This window comes from Anoplopoma fimbria, chromosome 11 (assembly GCF_027596085.1).
Source record: "Anoplopoma fimbria isolate UVic2021 breed Golden Eagle Sablefish chromosome 11, Afim_UVic_2022, whole genome shotgun sequence".
NCBI classification, from domain to species: domain Eukaryota; kingdom Metazoa; phylum Chordata; class Actinopteri; order Perciformes; family Anoplopomatidae; genus Anoplopoma; species Anoplopoma fimbria.
In genome coordinates this window covers 21850602-21869850 of record NC_072459.1, presented here as the reverse complement: position 1 = coordinate 21869850, position 19249 = coordinate 21850602, and the positions used below count along the sequence as shown (strand labels likewise).

The 19249-nt window shown below is 38.6% G+C and overlaps 1 protein-coding gene across 3 annotated transcripts in view; it reads right to left on the bottom strand.

Annotated features, from left to right (window-relative positions):
- Positions 1-227: 227 nt before the first annotated feature.
- Positions 228-19249, bottom strand: part of nsfa (N-ethylmaleimide-sensitive factor a) — a 33901-nt gene continuing 14879 nt past the window's right edge. Inside the window, exons 2-22 of one of the 3 annotated variants that reach the window (XR_008531596.1) lie at positions 17285-17370; positions 15403-15502; positions 15210-15249; positions 14413-14579; positions 14188-14295; positions 12921-12996; positions 12239-12394; positions 11133-11332; positions 10881-11046; positions 10097-10171; positions 9627-9814; positions 8912-9007; positions 8652-8808; positions 7839-7972; positions 7541-7687; positions 6117-6251; positions 5635-5748; positions 4850-4905; positions 4473-4531; positions 4351-4376; positions 228-1342 (exon numbers count right to left, since the gene is read on the bottom strand). Coding sequence is in view for 2 of the 3 variants with exons in the window: in XM_054607507.1 (XP_054463482.1) it covers positions 4501-4531; positions 4850-4905; positions 5635-5748; positions 6117-6251; positions 7541-7687; positions 7839-7972; positions 8652-8808; positions 8912-9007; positions 9627-9814; positions 10097-10171; positions 10881-11046; positions 11133-11332; positions 12239-12394; positions 12921-12996; positions 14188-14295; positions 14413-14579; positions 15210-15249; positions 15403-15502; positions 17285-17370 (2232 nt within the window). In the remaining variant the exon portion in view is untranslated. The remainder of the gene's footprint in view (positions 1343-4350; positions 4377-4472; positions 4532-4849; positions 4906-5634; positions 5749-6116; positions 6252-7540; positions 7688-7838; positions 7973-8651; positions 8809-8911; positions 9008-9626; positions 9815-10096; positions 10172-10880; positions 11047-11132; positions 11333-12238; positions 12395-12920; positions 12997-14187; positions 14296-14412; positions 14580-15209; positions 15250-15402; positions 15503-17284; positions 17371-19249) is intronic. The other 2 variants (XM_054607507.1, XM_054607508.1) reach the window with 2 other exon arrangements.

The window sequence follows — 19249 nt, the reverse complement described above, 5'->3', positions numbered from 1 at the left end:
AATCAATAAATGAGACCAGAGGAGCAGCTGTAAGTTTCTTTTTTCCTGTGCATCTGTGCCTTTTATTGCAATAATACATCTGCATGTTGATATATATTTACACACACACTCACGCACATACATATACACACTCACATCATCAATGGTCAGAACAAAACAAGAACTTTGGACGATAAGCACCAAAACACATGACATGAGAAAAAAAAAAACACAAATTAACCACCGACTGTCTAAAACCTAGATTGAAATGTACACACACACTTAAACACACATGCGCACATTCAAAAGCACGTTCTGCCACCTCACACTCACGCACACACACACACACGCACACAAACGATCCGACACACTGGACACATGCAGCGTTTGATTCCCCACATGCATGCACAAGAGCAGACACAAGCTCGGGGTTCCCACAAAGAACCGCCGAGATAAGTACTAAAGGGTTTGTTGTTTGTTTTGTTTTTAATTCGATGTCATAAGTGCAGAATCTTTCTTAAATCTTTAACACTGATGATGTTGTAGCTACAATATAGCTAGACTGAACCAAACTGCACGCAACACAGACAGACGGGCCCACAATCTGACATTTACTTCACTATTACAGTAACCTGGTAAAGTCAACATCTCCGGAGGAATAAGGATATATATATCGTTTGAATTATTTTGTCTATATATACTATGTACAGAACATGACTGAGTTACATACTGTAAGATTTAAAGGGGTTTACATTTACACATGGATCATCTTTTTTTTTATACAGCCACAACATATTCACTAAAAGCCTCTCATAGATTAAATTCTTAAAAATATTCAAATACCTTTGTGTCCATTGTACTCTGTTTATTCTGCTCATGTGTTCTGTAAGGATACATATCATACTATCTTTAGCCAGACGGGGGATATGCAACGAATACAACAAATACTACAGCTGAAAAACATACATGGCTTTTTTTGTTGTTATTTTTTCCGCACGATGCACAAAACAGCACTTTTTTTCACTTTTTTTCACTTTTTTTACAATCATCTATTGCAACTTCTTTACAGATAAACAGATTTTTAACTACGACTTACAGTAGTTTGCTGTAATATGTCAATAAGTAAAGTTGATGGCAATGATACAGTGATACTGCCTACTGAAACATGCTGAGATGAAGGGGACTGGTGTGTTCCCCACTTTGACCAGGTGTGTATTTAAGTAGATGGACGGACGGATGGGTGGGCAGACAAGAGGATGATCTCTTTTTATTTCTCATTTTAATTTTGTCCCATGGGTGGTTTGTTGGTGGCGAGGTGTTTGCTTCACTCCTTCAGCCCCTCTACTCGTAGAAGCTGCGGTCACTGGAACGGGAAAAAAGCAGAAGATGTGTTGGTTCAGTTTCCTGTGGGTTGTGTTGCATTACTCCCGACCCCCCCAATAGACTCCCTTTGCCAGAGGGCCCCTTTTGAGCAACCCTACGACAAACTCCAGTGTACTCACACAACACCAGCACAACGCAGGGCGGTGTCTTGAGCAAAATAAAAAAGGACGAGCAGGATTTAACCGGCTATAAAACAAGAACAAGAAGAGAGCCACAATATAACACCATCGCTCATTGATCTTTCCAGATTAATGCACTCATGATACCATGGCGAGCTTCAATCCTCAGACACACCAACCAAATATACTGTTTAAAAGACTTCATTGGTTATCACAACAGCCATTTACCCTAATATGGCCAGGTTAGTGTTGCACCAGCTTTTTGTAAATTCAGTACTACTATGTTTGTGTCATTGTAGACAAAGGGAAGAATCCCATGTTAACAAATTGCTACAAATTTCACAGGACAACTCAAGACGGCTGTGTGATAACAGAAATAATGCAAATTGAATATAATACTGTATTAATCAAATATGACTTAAATAACTCTGATTGATGGACTGTGGCTGACATGAGCATCTGTGTTTGTTTATTTTTAAGACACATCAGAGATAACATGAAACTCATAATTATGATAACCCATAGATAACATGAAACACGTGATTATAATACCAAGAGATAACCTGAAATTTGTGATTACGATAATTCAGAGATAACGTGAAACTCTTGATTACTATGACCTAGAGATAATGGGAAACTCATGATTATAAGATATAGAGATAACGTGAAACTCGTCAGTTCAATAACCCGGAGATAACGTTAAACTACGAAGACTCAGATATAACGTGAAAAACGTGATTACGATAACCCAGAGATAACTTGAAATTGGCACCAGCTTGTAAAGATTTCAGTAATGTGTAAATCTGTTGCTACAAAACATTTGTAGTGTCATCCAATAAAAAGCAATCAGCTATGTCAACAGGGAGTCATTGTAATTGCAGAATAACTGCCAGAAAACTGGGGCTTTGGCATGTTTCAAATTGAGCTGCCAATCCTCTTTAATTGGCATTACGTTGTTTTATACTTTACATGGAGAAATATGTGTGTTTCAGAGATAGTAGTATTCATGCAGTTTAAAATGAGAAGGTAATATCTGCAAACATAAATAATGCCAATTATTCCTTTAGCCTGATATTTTTAGCTTGTTTTGTAACTCAATGTATATTTTTGTGAAGTATAAGTTAGATTCTTCCAAGTTTATCAGTATTAAGCAGCATTTGGATCAACTGTCAGGTTATACAGTACCAGTCAAAAGTTTGGACACACCTTCTCATTCAATGGTTTTTCTTTATTTTTATTTTTTTTCTACATTGTAGATTAATATTGAAGACATCCAAACTATGGGCAAAACACATATTTTAAATTATTAACTAAAATTTAACACAGACTCACACACATGAAAAATAAAAATAAACTAAAAGACCTCTAAGCTCCTTTGTGAGACAGTGAAGGAACACATATGGAATTATGTGGTAAACAAACAAATGCTCAACAAACCAGAATATGTTTTATATTTTAGATTCTTCAAAGTAGTTGAATGAGAAGGAACACATATGGAATTATGTGGTGTCCAAACCAGAATAACTTTTGACTGGAAGGTGTGTCCAAACTTTTGACTGGTACTGTATATGTTTACCTTTTTCTTTTACATATTAACTCAAATTTACTCTTAAATCAAAACCGGTCATATGCTAGCAAGCAAACTTTAGCTTTGTCAGTAAATTTAGTTACCCATGAAGCAGTTACATCTTGCAGTTATTGGATGTAAATATTTTGTAACAACTAATCTCTAAAAAAAGAGTGTATTCCTGTGTGGTTTGCGTGGTGCAGACGTTAATCTCTGTTTGGTAAACACTTTATTAGCTCATAAGTATGCTAAATTTGAATTTATGAAGAGGTGGTGCAACCGATTCCTGGAACCTGTACCTTAAGAAAAAATGAAAAATTATATTAACAATGTAAAAGCTAAAATATGCTGAAAAAACATGATTAACACTCTATGGAATCGCTTATGTTCAGAAATGAATATAATTGAGGTATAGTGCTAATTGCTTGCAACATTAAAATAATGATGAAGGGGGAGTAAAAATGCAATGCCTGCATGACATTTGGAATGTCATGTTACATAAGTTCACAATATAGAACAAAAACTCCCGCACACTGGAGTTTTTGTTCTATATTGTCTACTTAAGGTATTCTCCTACGCACCTGTCGTCCTACTGGAGTGCAAAAGTTTTGCTCTTTTTATGTTACATAAGTTCAACAAATATTATGAATGATAATGTCAGTTGTAGGGGCAGAAATATATACTATGTAAGATACACAGGGGGTACAAATTTCCTTGTAGGAATCCATTGTGCTAATGAAAAAGATGTGAAAATGGAGGGGCAAAGAGCTGGTTAAAGTCAACAAGACTATTTAGCTTAAGAACTAAAAAAAAAAAGCACTGGTTCTCTGCCAAATACACCCAGTGGTTTTACTGATACAACCTTTTCTTCGTCTGATATATGACCAGTAGCTGTGATAGCTAATGTTAGCTAATTCTAGCAAACTTTACATTGATATTGCTGTGTAACTCATACTACTGAGTTAATTTGCTGATTCTTCTCTCTAAGAATGAACTATTATCATGTTAATGTCACTTGTGGCCACAGTGGCAACTGTTGTGACATGATTGAAACCTATACACATGTTCTATTTTTTATAAATGAGACCAAATAAATTGCATTTAGGCGAAGTTAATATGCTCACTCAATCATTAAAGTTAAAAATGATCAGAGCAATATGAACATTCAGGCTGTCTCATTTGGCTAAAAGCTTTACTGCAGTTGTAAATGTTGAATAATAGAATAAGAAAGAAATTGTGCAAATTTATTTGGCGAACTAAATAAAATCACCCAACCCAGTCAAACACTATGAATACAGTTACCTGAAGCTGCTACTGCAATCAAAATCCTAAAGCAGAAAGAAAACAAAGGTGTAAATGCTAATCTAACAGCTAACTGACAAGCTACAGGTTTTTTTACTCCTAATCTTTGCTGGTGGCCTTACCAGTGCACAGCGAGAGCGACCAACAGCATTAAATTCGAATTTGATCGCCTTCGTTCAACCTGGTGATTGAAAAAATAAAGCTGTTAAGGTCAATACTGATTGTAAGCCCTTTTCTGCCATGTTTGGACTTCTATGTGTGCAGTATGGAAATACAGATCGGAGTCTTCATTAATACATGTACTTATGTGTTAAATTACTGAGCCGTGTTCAAAGTACATTCTGTCAATGGTGGTTATAGAAAAAGACAAGCTGACAGGGTAATTAATACAAGGAGAAACATAAAAATGGATGGAGATGAGAATAAAAGAAGAGGGTTTAGGTTGATGGAAGCTGTTGATAAACACTGAAAATGATTTGTGCAGAGCGGTTGTACTCACGCCCCCTCATCCCTGAGCAGAGACAGGAACTTGGTCACTCTGTAATCCTGGTCCATCTAGAGACAGAAACAGAAAGCAGAATGAGAGAGATTGAAGAATCTGGACAATAAAAACAACCGCCAGTAGCCTGGTCTGACTCTCCAGATGTAGGCTGTGGGTATAAGTCTGCCGGTTAGCTTATCTTAGCATAAAGGGAAAAACAGCTGGAAACAGCTAGCCTTGCTCTGTCTTAGGCAAATACTTCTACCCAAAAAAGAAATTTTTTATATAATTTACTCACCATGTGAACCTTCAATCCTTGAAGGAAACTTTGTTTTCTAGCTTGCCTCCAAGGTGAACAAAGAATCCCAAAACGGAGTAAAGTCTAGATGAATGGGGGCCGCTTTTAACACAATAAAACTATATCAAATACCCATTTACAAACTCTAAACTCGCAACCCATCATTGACTTCAATTCATCAAGACTTCTCTCCGTTTTTTCTTGTCCTTTCACCGTGGAGGCAGTCGAGGAAAACAGAGTTTTCTTCAAGAATTCAGTGTAACATGGGGTTAAAATCGATACACAAAGAGTAATTTAGTGGGTGATGACGTATTTCTTTAAGGCAACAAAGACGAGGGCTTATGGTGGCTTTAACGAGCAATGATGTTTAGTTTATTTCAGCAGTCCGAAAATGACTGTATTCCAATCACTATGCAATGTCCTGTTTTATTCCTGTTGTCTCTAGTTTTCTATTGTCTAACACGTCTATCGTCACAGCTTCACTGCTTCGGTGAGTGCCCTTTACCTGCAGTGACATCTCGATGAGCACCAGGAGCTTCTTGATACCGATCCACACTCGTTTCCCTTTGAGCTGATGTGCGATGCTGGCCCGCTCTTTATCTGTGAAGCTCCCCAGCAGCTGCAAAGACAACAAAGACATTAGAGAGGCAGAGATCTTCAATACTACTTTCAAAACCTCCAACCAAACAAAGCAAAATAAAAGCCACTTGTGTTTTTTCAGTACCTTCAGTGAAAGTCATTTTTTTTCCCACACAAAGGATACAGAGTCGGTTCTTTCAAGGCTGTGTGTGCATGAATGTGTGTTCTTGAGAGTGGGGGATGGTAAAGCACCACAGTGAGTGAATACCGCAAAACGAGCTGGCCTTCTCATCACTGATCATTATGTCCATGTTTGGGCGAACAATCGTGAGCATCTTTTTGCCTTCAAGCAACCAAATGTGTTGACTACATTAAAGTGAACCTCTGTGATTGTGTTTGTGTTAATACCTCTAAAGCGTCGACGAGCTGCTCCCCGGTAGAGATGTTGGGGATGTGGATGGTGGTGCTGAAGGCGTCCAACATCTCCATCTCCTGCAGCACGTCCTTCCTGCTGGTGGTGCCGATGATGAGCAGCTTCCGACCCTGCGGGAGAAGTAAAAGCTATGTTTTGTCCTTTGTTTATCACACCGCATGGCAATTTGTACGTGTTGAGCAGGATTTATTGTTCATTCAGGGGCTGGAAGATGTGTCACTTGTGAGTTTCAACAGATATAACCACGTGCGCAGAGTTGATTTTCATTTCAGCAGATTTATTCAGGTTATGGTTGGGTAATTCTGAGTTAAACAAATATACTGTTCCAGCTTTTGTTGATCTAATTAAAAAGAACATGTATCTAGGGCTCCAGCTAAATTGAATTATGTGTTGATGCAGTAAAGCAATAACAGAAAATTAGCACAGAAACAGGAAATACAAACGTCGAAGAAGAAAACTGAAACAGAAAATAAGATATTACAGGTTAGCATTTTGTTATTACCCGATTAATATATATATATTATATATTATATTATTTTATGACAGCTATCATCTTAAAGGAATAAATACGCTTTCTTGCTTCATTGTCATGAAAAGATCCACTCTCAAATCTGTCCTTTAAATATGCCAGCAGACATTGTCATGAAAAAGATCCACCATGCCAAAAAATGGTTCAAATCGTGTTGTTTTCCAGATTAAACAAATTTGTTTGCTTTGTTTAAGCTAAGCTAATCAGCTTCTGCCTTTTTATTATCATCATTCGTACAGACCTGAGAGTGGTATTGATCTTCTTATCTAAATCTCTACAGGGAAAGCAAATATGAATATTATTTTTATCTGGTTGTTATTTTATATCTTTCTTATGTTCAACAATTCCAATGAAATGACCAAAAACAACAGTTGTGTGTTAGTCCGTTTCTCAATAAATTTCTATATCGCAACAATGTTCAACAATGTGGAATATACATGGAATTGAAAAACACAATGTCAATGACCAGCTACGTTTGAATAACCCGGAGCCAATCACGCCTAATGATCAGGTAGAGACAAAAGTGTTTTGCCACTGTTAGCCAGCTAATGTTCCATTGGAAGCAAATGAAAAAGTGGTGTGGGAGCAACCCTGAGTCAGTAAAAAAGTGTGTAGTGACAAAATATGACCCATATGAAAATATGGGTTAGCAGAATATTTACTTTGGTCATCACAGCTGACAGTGTTATAAGATATATTTACGGCTCAGTTTATTTTTTCTCATTCGTATTTTTCCCATTTATTTAAGTATGTCCTGTTTTTTAACACTCACAAGTGGGCATTCATTTACAAGAGGCTGAGAAGCCCTGCTGTATGGTACACACATAGTAATAGTAACAACACGAATTCAGGTTTCAGATGTATTCTGACCTTTGGAGGAGCTTTCTTCAGCAGCACCAGCAGAGCCTGAAGCACCAGGTTGGAGAAACGAGGCCCGATGGGGACGTAGTCCAGCAGACGCTCAATGTCGTCAACCACCACGCAGCTGAGCTGTGACTTATAAGCATCATCGAAGACCTGAAACAGAAAGGATGGAGAGACAAATTATTGAGGAAATGGAAAAACGAAAGACAGGCAGGGAGAATAGTTCCATAAGCTATTGTCTAAATGCAAACGTCTCATTGTTTGCTACCATGCTATAGGGGTTAAAACACATTGCAGCGCTTACCTTTTTGATTGCCTGGCACTTGGAAATTTCAGAAAATCCAATCATCTTGTCTGGAGAGCAGATCTTAATGAAGGGGAACTCCGAGTCCTCTGCAATCTGGGCTGCCAGGGCCGTCTTTCCACTGTGGGGTGGGCCTGGTGTGTGTCGAGAGCAGAGGAGGGGTGCAATTTAGCGTCTGCATGTGTTTGTGTTTGCATGTGTGTGTAGCTACTCAGTGTGGTGAAGGCTGGGGTATCTATTGATTCATTTAGCGCAAATAATCATTTTCTCATTCTGATTTATTAGTTTTTTTACTCAAAGGAAAACTGGTTGATTTCAACGTGGGGTACTTTTCCCATAAATACGGTCATTGTCACTCTATGGGTCGTGCTAACTTTGTGCTCGCAAAACAACTTGTATCAGAGCAAGCTGTAGGCAGCTACTTTCTGTGTCTGATTTCAGTCCTACTCAGAGACAAGTTTTTAAAATGACTCATGCCTAATATGTTGTTGAGTCCAAATTTCTCAGAATCTCTAAAACAGAGGTCAATTTAGCCACATTTATTGGAAAAACGATGGCTTGAAATAAACTGTAATGCAAATTTTCACCATTTGAAAGGAATAAATCTTTGCGTTGATCTCACTGGTCTGGAATATCACAGAAACTCAGGAAATTGGATTCAATCGTGTGCAAAGCAAGACAATATTAGCAAATTTGGCAAAACTGTGAAAACAAATTGATGTGACAACCTCTTTTGTTGGAATAATAGTGCATAAAAGTGTATGTTTTAGTATTTTTTTTGCTGTATTTTTGTGTGTGTTTCTGGTTTCCTACCTTCCAATAGCACAGCCACCAGCGGTGTGCGATCACTGTTCTTGGTCTGCTGCACCAGCAGCTCTCCATCATCCAGGACGTGAGTGACCGGGTCGCCCCATTTGATGATGCCGTTCATGATGTAGCTGGAGTAGTCTTCCTGGTTCGTACCAAACGCCTGGATAAAAAACACAAAGAAGTGTCAGGAACTGCGCTCAGCCTTTATATATTACAGGATTAAACAGTACTCTGTGAACTGTAAAACGACCTGGTTTACGTACAGGTTTGATGTCGTTGTTGAGGGATCCCATGAAGTCACTTCTGGTGACCTGCAGCTTCTCGGCCTTCTCCATGTCCACTTCCACTGTAGATGTGGCCTGGAGAAGAACATACACATGCAATTGCATCAGAACAATGGCAAGTTTAAAGGGGCCTCGACAGGTTTTACATATAATGTTCAGTTAGCTTGTCACTAGGAGTTTGACTCAGCCCGTGAAAACAGTTTTAAAATATCTTCTGTGATGCTGGATGGAAAAAATAATGATGATGCCATGTCATTTTTTAAGACATATTGCAACTAGGAGGCAGGAGATGAATAAAAGGAACTTTCAAGTTGCACAGGAAATGTAAAAAAAATGGTTCATTTTACAGCTTTTTCTGAGGACTCATCTGGAAAAGGAACGACTTCAGTGGAGTTAGTCACGTTATAAAAACTGAGCCACCTCCACTCAACAAACTCCACTTCCTCAAGATTATTTTGCAAAGACTAGTCCCAAAGTCAAGTGTCAACTCTCACGCAAACAAAAAGTGAATTTTCCTGGCTTTTCTCAGTATTTACCAGTTGGCATTATGTTGCCCAAGATTCAGTCATTTTGCTGCGGCTTACAACATTATATTATATGTTTTAATTAGAATTTCAATCTGGACTTCTCAATGCGGTTGCATCCCAACCCAAACCCTAATGCAAGCTTTGAGTATTTGAAAGTGCAGATTGACCTTGATGTGTCGGTTCATGGCGGTGGACTGAGCGGCCCTGACCAGACCCTCCAGCTCCGCACCGCTGTAGTTCTTGGTTTCGGCCGCCAATTCCTTGATCTCAACATCGGGGGCAAGCAGGCCGAAGCCTCGCATCTTGTTGGTGTGGATGGTCAGGATCTGGACACGCCCCTTCTCATCAGGCAGACCTGGAGGGGAGAGGACGAGGAGGAGAGGCGTGAGGACAAGATGGACACGGGAATGGAAAGGAAAAAGGAGTCGGGAGGTCATTGGGAGGGAGGGATGGGGTAGGGTTGATAATAAAAGAATGGGAGGAGTGAGGAAAGAAGGGAGGAATAATGGGAAAGATCAGAAGAGGCAATACACATGTAAAGGTCAAATTTGTGAAATGTCCTTAATATGGATGTCTCCATGCTGCTTAATTGATCAAGAGAGAGAGAAAGAAAGAAAAGAGGTCTTGTAACACTCACTAATTTCCATCTTGACCTCAAATCTGCCAGGCCTCATCAGGGCATCATCTATCAGGTCAGGCCTGTTGGTCATACCTGGAGAGAAGGAGAAAACAGCAGATATTGAGAGAATGGCAGATGTATGTAAATGATGCTGTCTGATATTTACTGTATGAAATTCATTGCAGATGCATATAATAACAGGAGAAACCGATCTTTTGTGGAGCAAATATACATATAACGTAGTCAAATAAATGATGTCAATAATATTTCACACGCATACCTTGATAAATGAATAATTCTTAGCTTAAAATAAAAATAAAAAGGTATTTTCTTGAAATATAATTTAGTAAAATAACGGCAAAAACTTTCAAAAAGTTTAAAATAAAAGAGGAAACAGTATTGAGAGGATTACCGTCTGATTGGGTTCTTTAATGGTGACAATTAAACGGTGCTCTAATACAGCATTTCTATCATCAGAAAATGCCATCTGACACTTAAATTGTAAGACAGAAAATGTATATCACTTGGAGGTTTTCATTGTGGGACCTGTTTCACGAAAAGTGGTTTGCGAGTACAGCTTGTGTGCAGATCCCAAATGGAGGCAGCATCATTTTTTTAATAAGTGATTGTTGCATGCAAGCTGCAGAGTCCTGCAGGGCTCTCACATGCTCATGCAAGAGTCACAAGTTTGTTCCTTGTTTTGATCTGTTATGTGTAATACGGGTCTCTGATCAGTAGAATGTATCATACAGCTGGTGAGGATATTAAATATGGCGGATTAATGCCCTCTGATGCTACTGACCGATGACCAGGATGTTGTTAAGTTGCTCCACGCCGTCAATCTTGGACAGCAGCTGGTTGACCACGGTGTCGTGCACGCCCGTGCTGCTGGCGCCTGTGCCTCTCTGCTTGCAGATGGCATCCAGCTCATCAAAGATGATGATATGGAGGCCGCTGTTGGCTCCCAGCTGGAGACCGGTCGAGTTTAAAAATGATTACTTCAGTTTTTTTTAGTTGAACATATCAAAAAAGCACATTTAGAGTATCTCCTCACCCTCTTCTGCTCGTCCTCTGCGTCAGCAAACAGTTTGCGGATGTTGGCCTCAGACTCTCCAACGTACTTGTTGAGGATCTCGGGGCCGTTGACGACCTTGGGCTCGCGGGCGTTGAGCATCTTGCCAATCTGCCTGGCCATCAGTGTCTTACCACAGCCAGGAGGCCCAAACAGCATGATGCCCTTCACGTGCTTACACCCTGGGAGGGAAGAGAAAGGGGGAAAAAGTAAGATGGGGGTGAGGGAAAAGTGCAAGAAGTATCAAAAGGAGAGATGTAAGAAATTCAAGAAGTCAGAAGAAAAAGCGAGGAAAGGAGGAGATAAAGATTATGAATGTTATAAAAGCCAGAGGGAGAGGAAACCAAATTAATAAAATGAATCATAAAACCAAGGAATATTATGCTAATGTCTGTCTCTCTCTCTTTGTATGAGGAAAAAATAGCTGCTGTTGTGACTAACCTTATTTCCTCTTTTGTATTACTGTATATTAGATGTTGCTACGGTGGGGAATATGCAGTTTACACAATACTAGCAAAGATAAGTTATGCAAACAAATTGAAATAAATAATAATAGAAATATATTATTTTATCAAAATAACTTTCTATGACGGTGAATTATGGCCATTATAGGTTAAAAAAATGTTGCCTTGGGAGGGGGATAATATTAAGTCGTACATTTATGAGAACAAAAATTTAATTCTCCAAGACTTTTACAAGAAAGTTTTTTTCTCATGAATTTACAACTTCAATTTCGGAAATTCTTTTGTTTGTCTTGCATTATCACTATCCTCCCTCCGGCTCTGTCGCCCTCATAACGTTCATTTGCTGGTTGAAAAGACAATGAATTTACAGTCAAATTGAAATAACAAAAGAAAGTTCCTGCATTGCACACACTATATGGCATATTAGGCAAGAGAAAGATACAACCTCATAAATAAAGAGAAGAAGAAACAAAATGACAATTGTCTCATAATAAGCCAATCAAAGGATGGTGGACATACAGTACATTCTCATCAAACAAAAAAAATATCCATTAAGCTACGGCAGTCTGGCATGGTAAAAAATATGAAAAGTCAATCAGAGTGAAGATAAAGAGGGTTTCTCACCCATCTGCTCCACAATGTCTGGAGGGAAGACTCGGGAAGCAAAGGCTCTGCGGAAAATGTCGGAGAATTCCCTGTCCAGACCTCCAATTCCCATCTTCTCAAAGTTCCATTCTGGGTTGATGATGGTCTGTCGGGCCTCCTTGGTCTTTGCCTTACCTGTTGAAAGACATAGGGGAGCTACTTAACCTGAAACTCCAGATATATGTTTTTAAAGCGAGTGACTGCTTGACGATAGACTAAGATATGTTAAAAAGTTCTGAAAATAACCATGTTTCAGGATGTTGTTGGATGGGAAGGAAAAGGGGATTTCTGTAACTCAATAATTAATTAAAAACCCTTATAATAAAGCTAAGTTTGGTCTTTAAATCCTTCTTGGCTTTTTCCTTATCAGACTTTGTGGAAGACGATGCATCAGTGAGAGAATACTGTAGTGTTCTTACTGCCATCTTGTGGAGGAAATATATAAGGGACTGTTGCATGATGGCTCCACAGTCTTCATATTGTTCATGCAGCACCCTGAGTTTACCATGATGGTTGTGCAGCATTGATTCACAAATAATGCTGAGAAAAACAGCTTCTGACCATAGTTCCTGCTTTGATTCAGTGACATATTGTCCTTTTATTAGCCCCCTAGATTCCAGATCCTGAGGTCAATTATATTTTGATAAGATAAGGAACGTACCAACTAGTGTGAGGGATGAACTCTCTGCCTTCTCAAAGATCACCTGGCTGTTACCCACCATCAGTCCGATGTCGATCTGTCAAAGAAAACAGAGTTATAATCAGTCTCCATTCAGAGAAGTGGCATATATTTAAACAAAGACTTTATGCATCAAATGATTCATCTATTTATTTCTACGCCTGTGGTGATTTGTCCCTCTGCCCTCCGTAAGCCAGAGATCACTGTTCAACTATTTGACAAACACTTGGCCATATTTGCTCTGATTGGTATTGAAATATTTCCCTCCATCTACTGATGATACATGTAGAATATGGCCCCAACGGATAAAACATGTACAAGAGTGGAAGCAACAACAGTACCTACTTAGTTTTTTGCAGCATGTCTGGTTTTGAAGCAAATTACTCCTAATGATTTTGCAATGTTTCTGCAATTCTGAATACATTTCTCCTCATGCTTGAGTTTTCACTGTTTAATATCTTGTTGTATTTGATGCATTTTTTCATCTGGAGCAATTTTTTTTTAGTATCAGTAGCATTTTTCCTTTTGAAGTACATTTTCTCTCAATGTGTGCACTTTTGCGTATGACTGCATTTTGTCCTAAGGGGCCACCATATTAATGTGCATTGCTAAATAGTGAGTGTAATGCAACAAATCTCTTTAATGCTTCTATTCCCTTGACTCCAGATTATCTCCACACCATTTTATTTCTCATAAGCAATTCAATTTCAAGCTGTAGGTATTAACTCGAGTTTAATTATTGAGGGCTATGTTAGTCCAGTTTACAAGTAACATAGTTACCATTCCCTCATGACATTTTGAGCGTCAAATACTTAAGTTCCTGGATTCTGCTAAATGTATGCATCAACTTATGGGGGAAAAGTATTTATTAATGTGAAGGAAAACACCAGGTGAGAATAAAAAATGTAAAGATTTAATGGAAGATAATGCAGTAAAGCTTTCAAGCATTCTGTTTTGCTTTCAAATAGTGGAGCTTCTACAGTGTTGTCTTTTTCTTTCTGTTGTATGGCGGATTGCAACCATCACATTACCGGAGGCTTTGGTGGGTCGATGAGTTTTTTAGTACGTGTGCACAAAATTGCACACATACTAAATATTCAGGGGGACTCGGAAAGATTAGGTGTCCCTCTATGTTCTTTTTAGAAAAAACGATCTAACAGTACAGGGCGGTTAATCTATTTCACAAAAAGTCTAATTTTAAAAAAGGCCTGTGAATGATGACCACAGGCCAAGCATTGCAGTCAGGTACCTTTTGTTTCTTTCCAGAAGGTGGTTCTCCTCTGAGGATGCTGGCATCCATGGCCTCGATATCTTTTACCATCAATCCAAACAGCTTGTCGCAGAAACTAAACACCAGCTGAGAGACGGAGAAAAGCAAGAGGATGATCAAACAACCTACAGGGCAACATCCAACAACAAGGAACAAAGCAAAATGTGTGTGCATGAGATATTTTGTAGGTTTGTGGATATGAACCTGCTGGGTAACAGAGAAGCTCTGGTTGTTGAACTGTTGGATAAACTCGGCGGCCATCTTGTCTGAGTCGTAGGGTGAGGAGTCAGTACTCTTCTTCTGCAGGAAGTCAATTTCGATTGTCATGGCGCCAATGCACTGCTTTGACTTGTCAAAGTTGTAGTTGGCCACTGAGGGGACAGACAAATTCAACATATAAGATAGATAAATACAACATTTTGTTTAGACTAGCACACATTGTTCAATATTAGAGTGGGAGGGTGACTGTTTGGAGCTTGGGGTCTTTTATTTTTGCCCAATGCAAAACTAAAAACAAATAAGAAAATGTGCAAGGAATGGTTTAAATAGTGCATTAATGTAATGCAAAAGTTAGCATATCCAGCTACCTAGTTTACTGCCTGCAGTAGCTACCTAGCATGTTGCTTTACTAAAAGGCAGTATTTAGCATATCGTTCATCACAACTAGCGGTAATATTTTCCTCAACTATGTGGTAGGCAGTCTCAGATGCTATCAAAGGTTTTGGTAATGCTAGCAGCTCTGTCCTGGTCTTCACTGGATGCATGTAGCCACAAGTGTGTATTTAATAGGCCTTACAGGGTTCTTGTTTTAATGCAAGTAAGCTAGAAACAACAAAAACATCTAAATGTTTGCAACCATCTTATGGAGTGAACATTACTTTTCTGGTTCAGAAATGAGTAGCTATGGAGGTCGCTAATGTCATAGCTAATGTCCTTTACAGTAAAATAGCTATTATGTTCTGTTTGTAGCATGTGAAGCAATCAAATAGAGGATGTTATACCTTCCACTTCCTGGCCAATGGAAAGACCGGCCCATTTCCTCTACAAGAGAGACAGAATACAGAAAGATAAATAAAGGCAGAAACAGTATGCTAATTAGCAAAGTGTGTGAGAGTTGCTTATGTGTGTGTGTGTGTGTGTGTGTGTGTGTGTGTGTGTGTGTGTGTGTGTGTGTGTGTGTGTGTGTGTGTGTACCTGTGGCAGGCTGAAGGCGATGCTTCCAGGTGCCACCGTGTGGTGGGTCTTCACTGTGAACACAAACTTGTGGTTGGGTGTGGTCTTCACAGTCACATGTCTGCAGAGAAAGGAGGCAGACGCTGGTTATTTATTACACATGGCATAATGAATTTTGGTGTCACTGATGTTATTACTAAATGCAATGTAACACTGCTCCCTCATCTTAAAACCATTTGGTCGTATTTGACCTTTCACTATTTGATCTTCTTTTCCACTCTGCTTTAACCTCAACTTTACTATAACTACCCTTTTTTATTGTACTCTTCTGTGGCATGTTAATGGTAGAGATTAAAGCTGATTATTTTTGGGCCATGACATGGTTTACGTTTGCACAAACAATTTATTTTTATACATCCAGCTGACATGAAGCTACATTAGCATGCTTTTAGAGTTTTGTTTTTTGGCCGCCTGACAAATATGAGTCCACTATTCAGTCTTCCTTTTGCTATGGTTTGGTCTCGACCAACTCTTGAAGGGAATATGTGCCTCTTTATCCGTTAAGTACACTACTATCTTCAGAAAGCTAGTTGCTAACGTTGTCTGTCTGGTCCTGAGCAGGTAGCTTCATGCCCAAAAACCAAGGCAAATATCCAAAATACAAAAGGAATCACATTCACCGGGATGACAATATTCTCCTTTCACATTATATATTTCATGTTGATTAAAACCATTGGTAAGTGTAGCTTTAATTTATTTATTCAAACACACCACTGATCTTTTTACAGCACTTTAGTTCACATCTCTGTAGGTGAGCAATAAGCAGCAACATATCAGTGTGTGTGCAGACAATATTTAATTGGCTAACTTCACAGAGGAATTATTGATGAGTTGCAATTGGTTAATCTGTGATGGTTGCTAGGATACTACTGCCTTCCTCTCACATAAGGCACCGTCACAAGGATCATCAAGAGAGTTTGTTAAAATTCAGAGTTTGAATAAAAACATTTTAATATTGATGCCTACTGTAGGAATGCATTACATGACATCATTGCAGTAGGTATTTAACACCTTCATTTTAAAGTGTTACCTTGTTGCTAGGCTACAAGAGAAATGTCTTTAATATTTTTCCAGCTGACTATGAAAACCTGCATATACTGATTACCAGATATATAAAAAAAAATCAACAGTTTTCAACCTAAAGAAATATATATTGTTGTTTCAAACTAAAAACATTATGCACAGCATCCTACTGGTGGCACCAACATTGCTGCTTCCTATTTGAACTGAGATTAACAATTATCATTCAAAGTTTCTGTTTGAACTATTACAGTGAGGGTATGAATGTTTTTGCAATAGATTTCATATATTTATAATCTGTAATTGCCCCTCTACTTTGTGTTTTCTATTGTTCCCACGCTGGATTCTTTGAAATTACCTACCCAGTCATAAAGGGATATACAGGAAATTATGCATTCATGTGCTTCAGAATTAAATCTTCACAATTTTATCTTACTTATACAATCTTTATTCACTGATCAGGGATCAGATCAGAATTCTTTCAATTAGCTTCAAAGGGCCTGCTGGCATTAATGTTTGCAACTTATTTAACTTTTATTGATTTCATTTTTCTTATCATCAGGTTGTTAACATGGTGTCTTTTTACATTTAATTCTTGCACCTTTAGTTTTTTCATTATTACAACATCCAGCAAAATAATCATGATAATCGCACGCTGCAAATCTTGCCGTCTCATGTCAGATTAATGATTGTGACATTCTGGATGAATGACAGGGCGATAAGGTGGGTGGATGGATGGGTGAGTAAATGATCTGGGAGATGGCCCATTGAGGGGGCCTGTATTGACAAACGCATGGATGAAAAGGCGATAATGATTACTCACTGTCCTGACTGCAGATCCTTCTCGCTCACCACGGCACAATTAGTCAGCGACAGCTCATCTGTCGGGCATCGGGCTGCTTGCATGGTCTGAGAAGAGGAGGAGGAGGAGGAGGAGGAGGAGGAGGAGGAGGGGTGGAGGAGCGTAAGAGCAAAACATTTTAAAATTCCACACTTTTACCAAAGATGTTGTACAACTCGCATAGAGATCAGTAGTTCTATTTTGTTTCATCTTTGGTGAAATGTTATTTGAACATTTGAGAGCTTGTATTGTGTCAAACAATCTGCAGGGTTATTCAGCTTATTTGTTGCTTCACCCACAAATTACATTATTTACTCCCAGCATTGACAGAACATTCTGTGTTATATGCAGGTTATGTACAGCCTGAGATAAATTATACACTTGTAAAGTTGCAGCCAATTGGAAGCAATCTATTGGTATTCCAACAACAGTATAAATATGACTAAATTTGGGCTTAAGTCTTTAAATTTATTACATCCATTATCTTTTACTATTCAGCTTAAAAACATGAATTCCCCTACTGCCATAAAAATGTGAGTTAGCGGGACTTAGTTTGAAGAATCTGTTCAAATGAGTGATTGAGTGAGTTTTGAAAATAAAAAACAGCTGATTGATTTATATTGAAAAAAAATAATCAATACACGTCTAAAAATAAGCTGAATCACCAACTGTTTAGTCACGCTGAGAAACATTACAGACAGATTCACTTTCCCAGAGTTTTTGCAGAGTCAGCCCTTCTTTTGACATGTAAACATTTGAAAAATGTGTCTTCTTCTCAACAACAAACAAGTCTGTTTCCATTCACTTTGAAAGAAAAATGTATAAATGCAACACACAACCTACATAATAATATTTTTGGCCACTTGGGGACAGCAAAAATAAGTTGTGAACACAACACAGACATTTGATCTTGCACCTTTTAGTTTGATATGATGACTGTGCTAGCAAACAGTTGCTTGTTTATACACCCAGCAGTTAAAATCACAAGATTAGCATTCATTTACAGGTGTTCCTCTGGCCACCTGCCAAGCACAGGGGGGATATTTCTTGGGAACAACTTTTGTTACTGTAAGCACATTTTACTGATTATACTTTAGTTTTACTTTAGTAGGATTTTGCATCAAGTCGTTTTACTTGTAATAGAGTCATTTAAGATGAATGTATTAGTATTTTGCCAAATTAAATGATCTGAATAGTTCTCCAACCAGTGTAGAGGATTTAGTTAGCAAGAGTGAACAGTGATGACGTTTACACCTCCATCCTATAATTAGAAATGTGAGAAGAATCAGCAGAATAAGCAAAAGGGTTGACAGCGCCCCCTTGTAATATGATCACCCCCAGGGGATCCAATCAGGTAATACAACCTGAATTAGGCACCAATTGATTTGCCTTTTACCCCGACTTTCCATTTAAGCCTCTAATTCTTTATCTTTTAGGAGTCTCAAGTACTTTGCAGGTATGCTAACAACACGCTGCCATGTTCTCATTTCAACATGTATTGAAAAGCCTTGGCAGTAAAACCGTCTCTGCAGGTCGGGAAGATTGGTACAGAAAAATCTGCAGCAAGGTTCAGCAGATAAAGGCATTCCAATGCACATCACTGCAAATGGTAACCATGGTAACTGCATTAAGCAATCAGCCAGACCTCAGACCATAAATCGGGCTTTACTGCTGGCAGGTTTATCACAGACTCGTTTAGCACAGTCGCTCCGAGGCAGCAAAGGTTACCCTGCCACAAATTGTTTTAAGTAATTTGGTCCAGCGAGACCTGCTCTCACTGTGGACACTGATTCCTCCTCCGTGTTTGATCTGTGTATTGCATCAACTGTTTTGTTAAAAGCTAAAAACGATATAGCAGTTTGACGACATATACTGGTATAACCTCCTCTCTTGTAGAGCAACATAACATCTTTTTTTTTCACTATTAATAAAGATCTAATAAACACT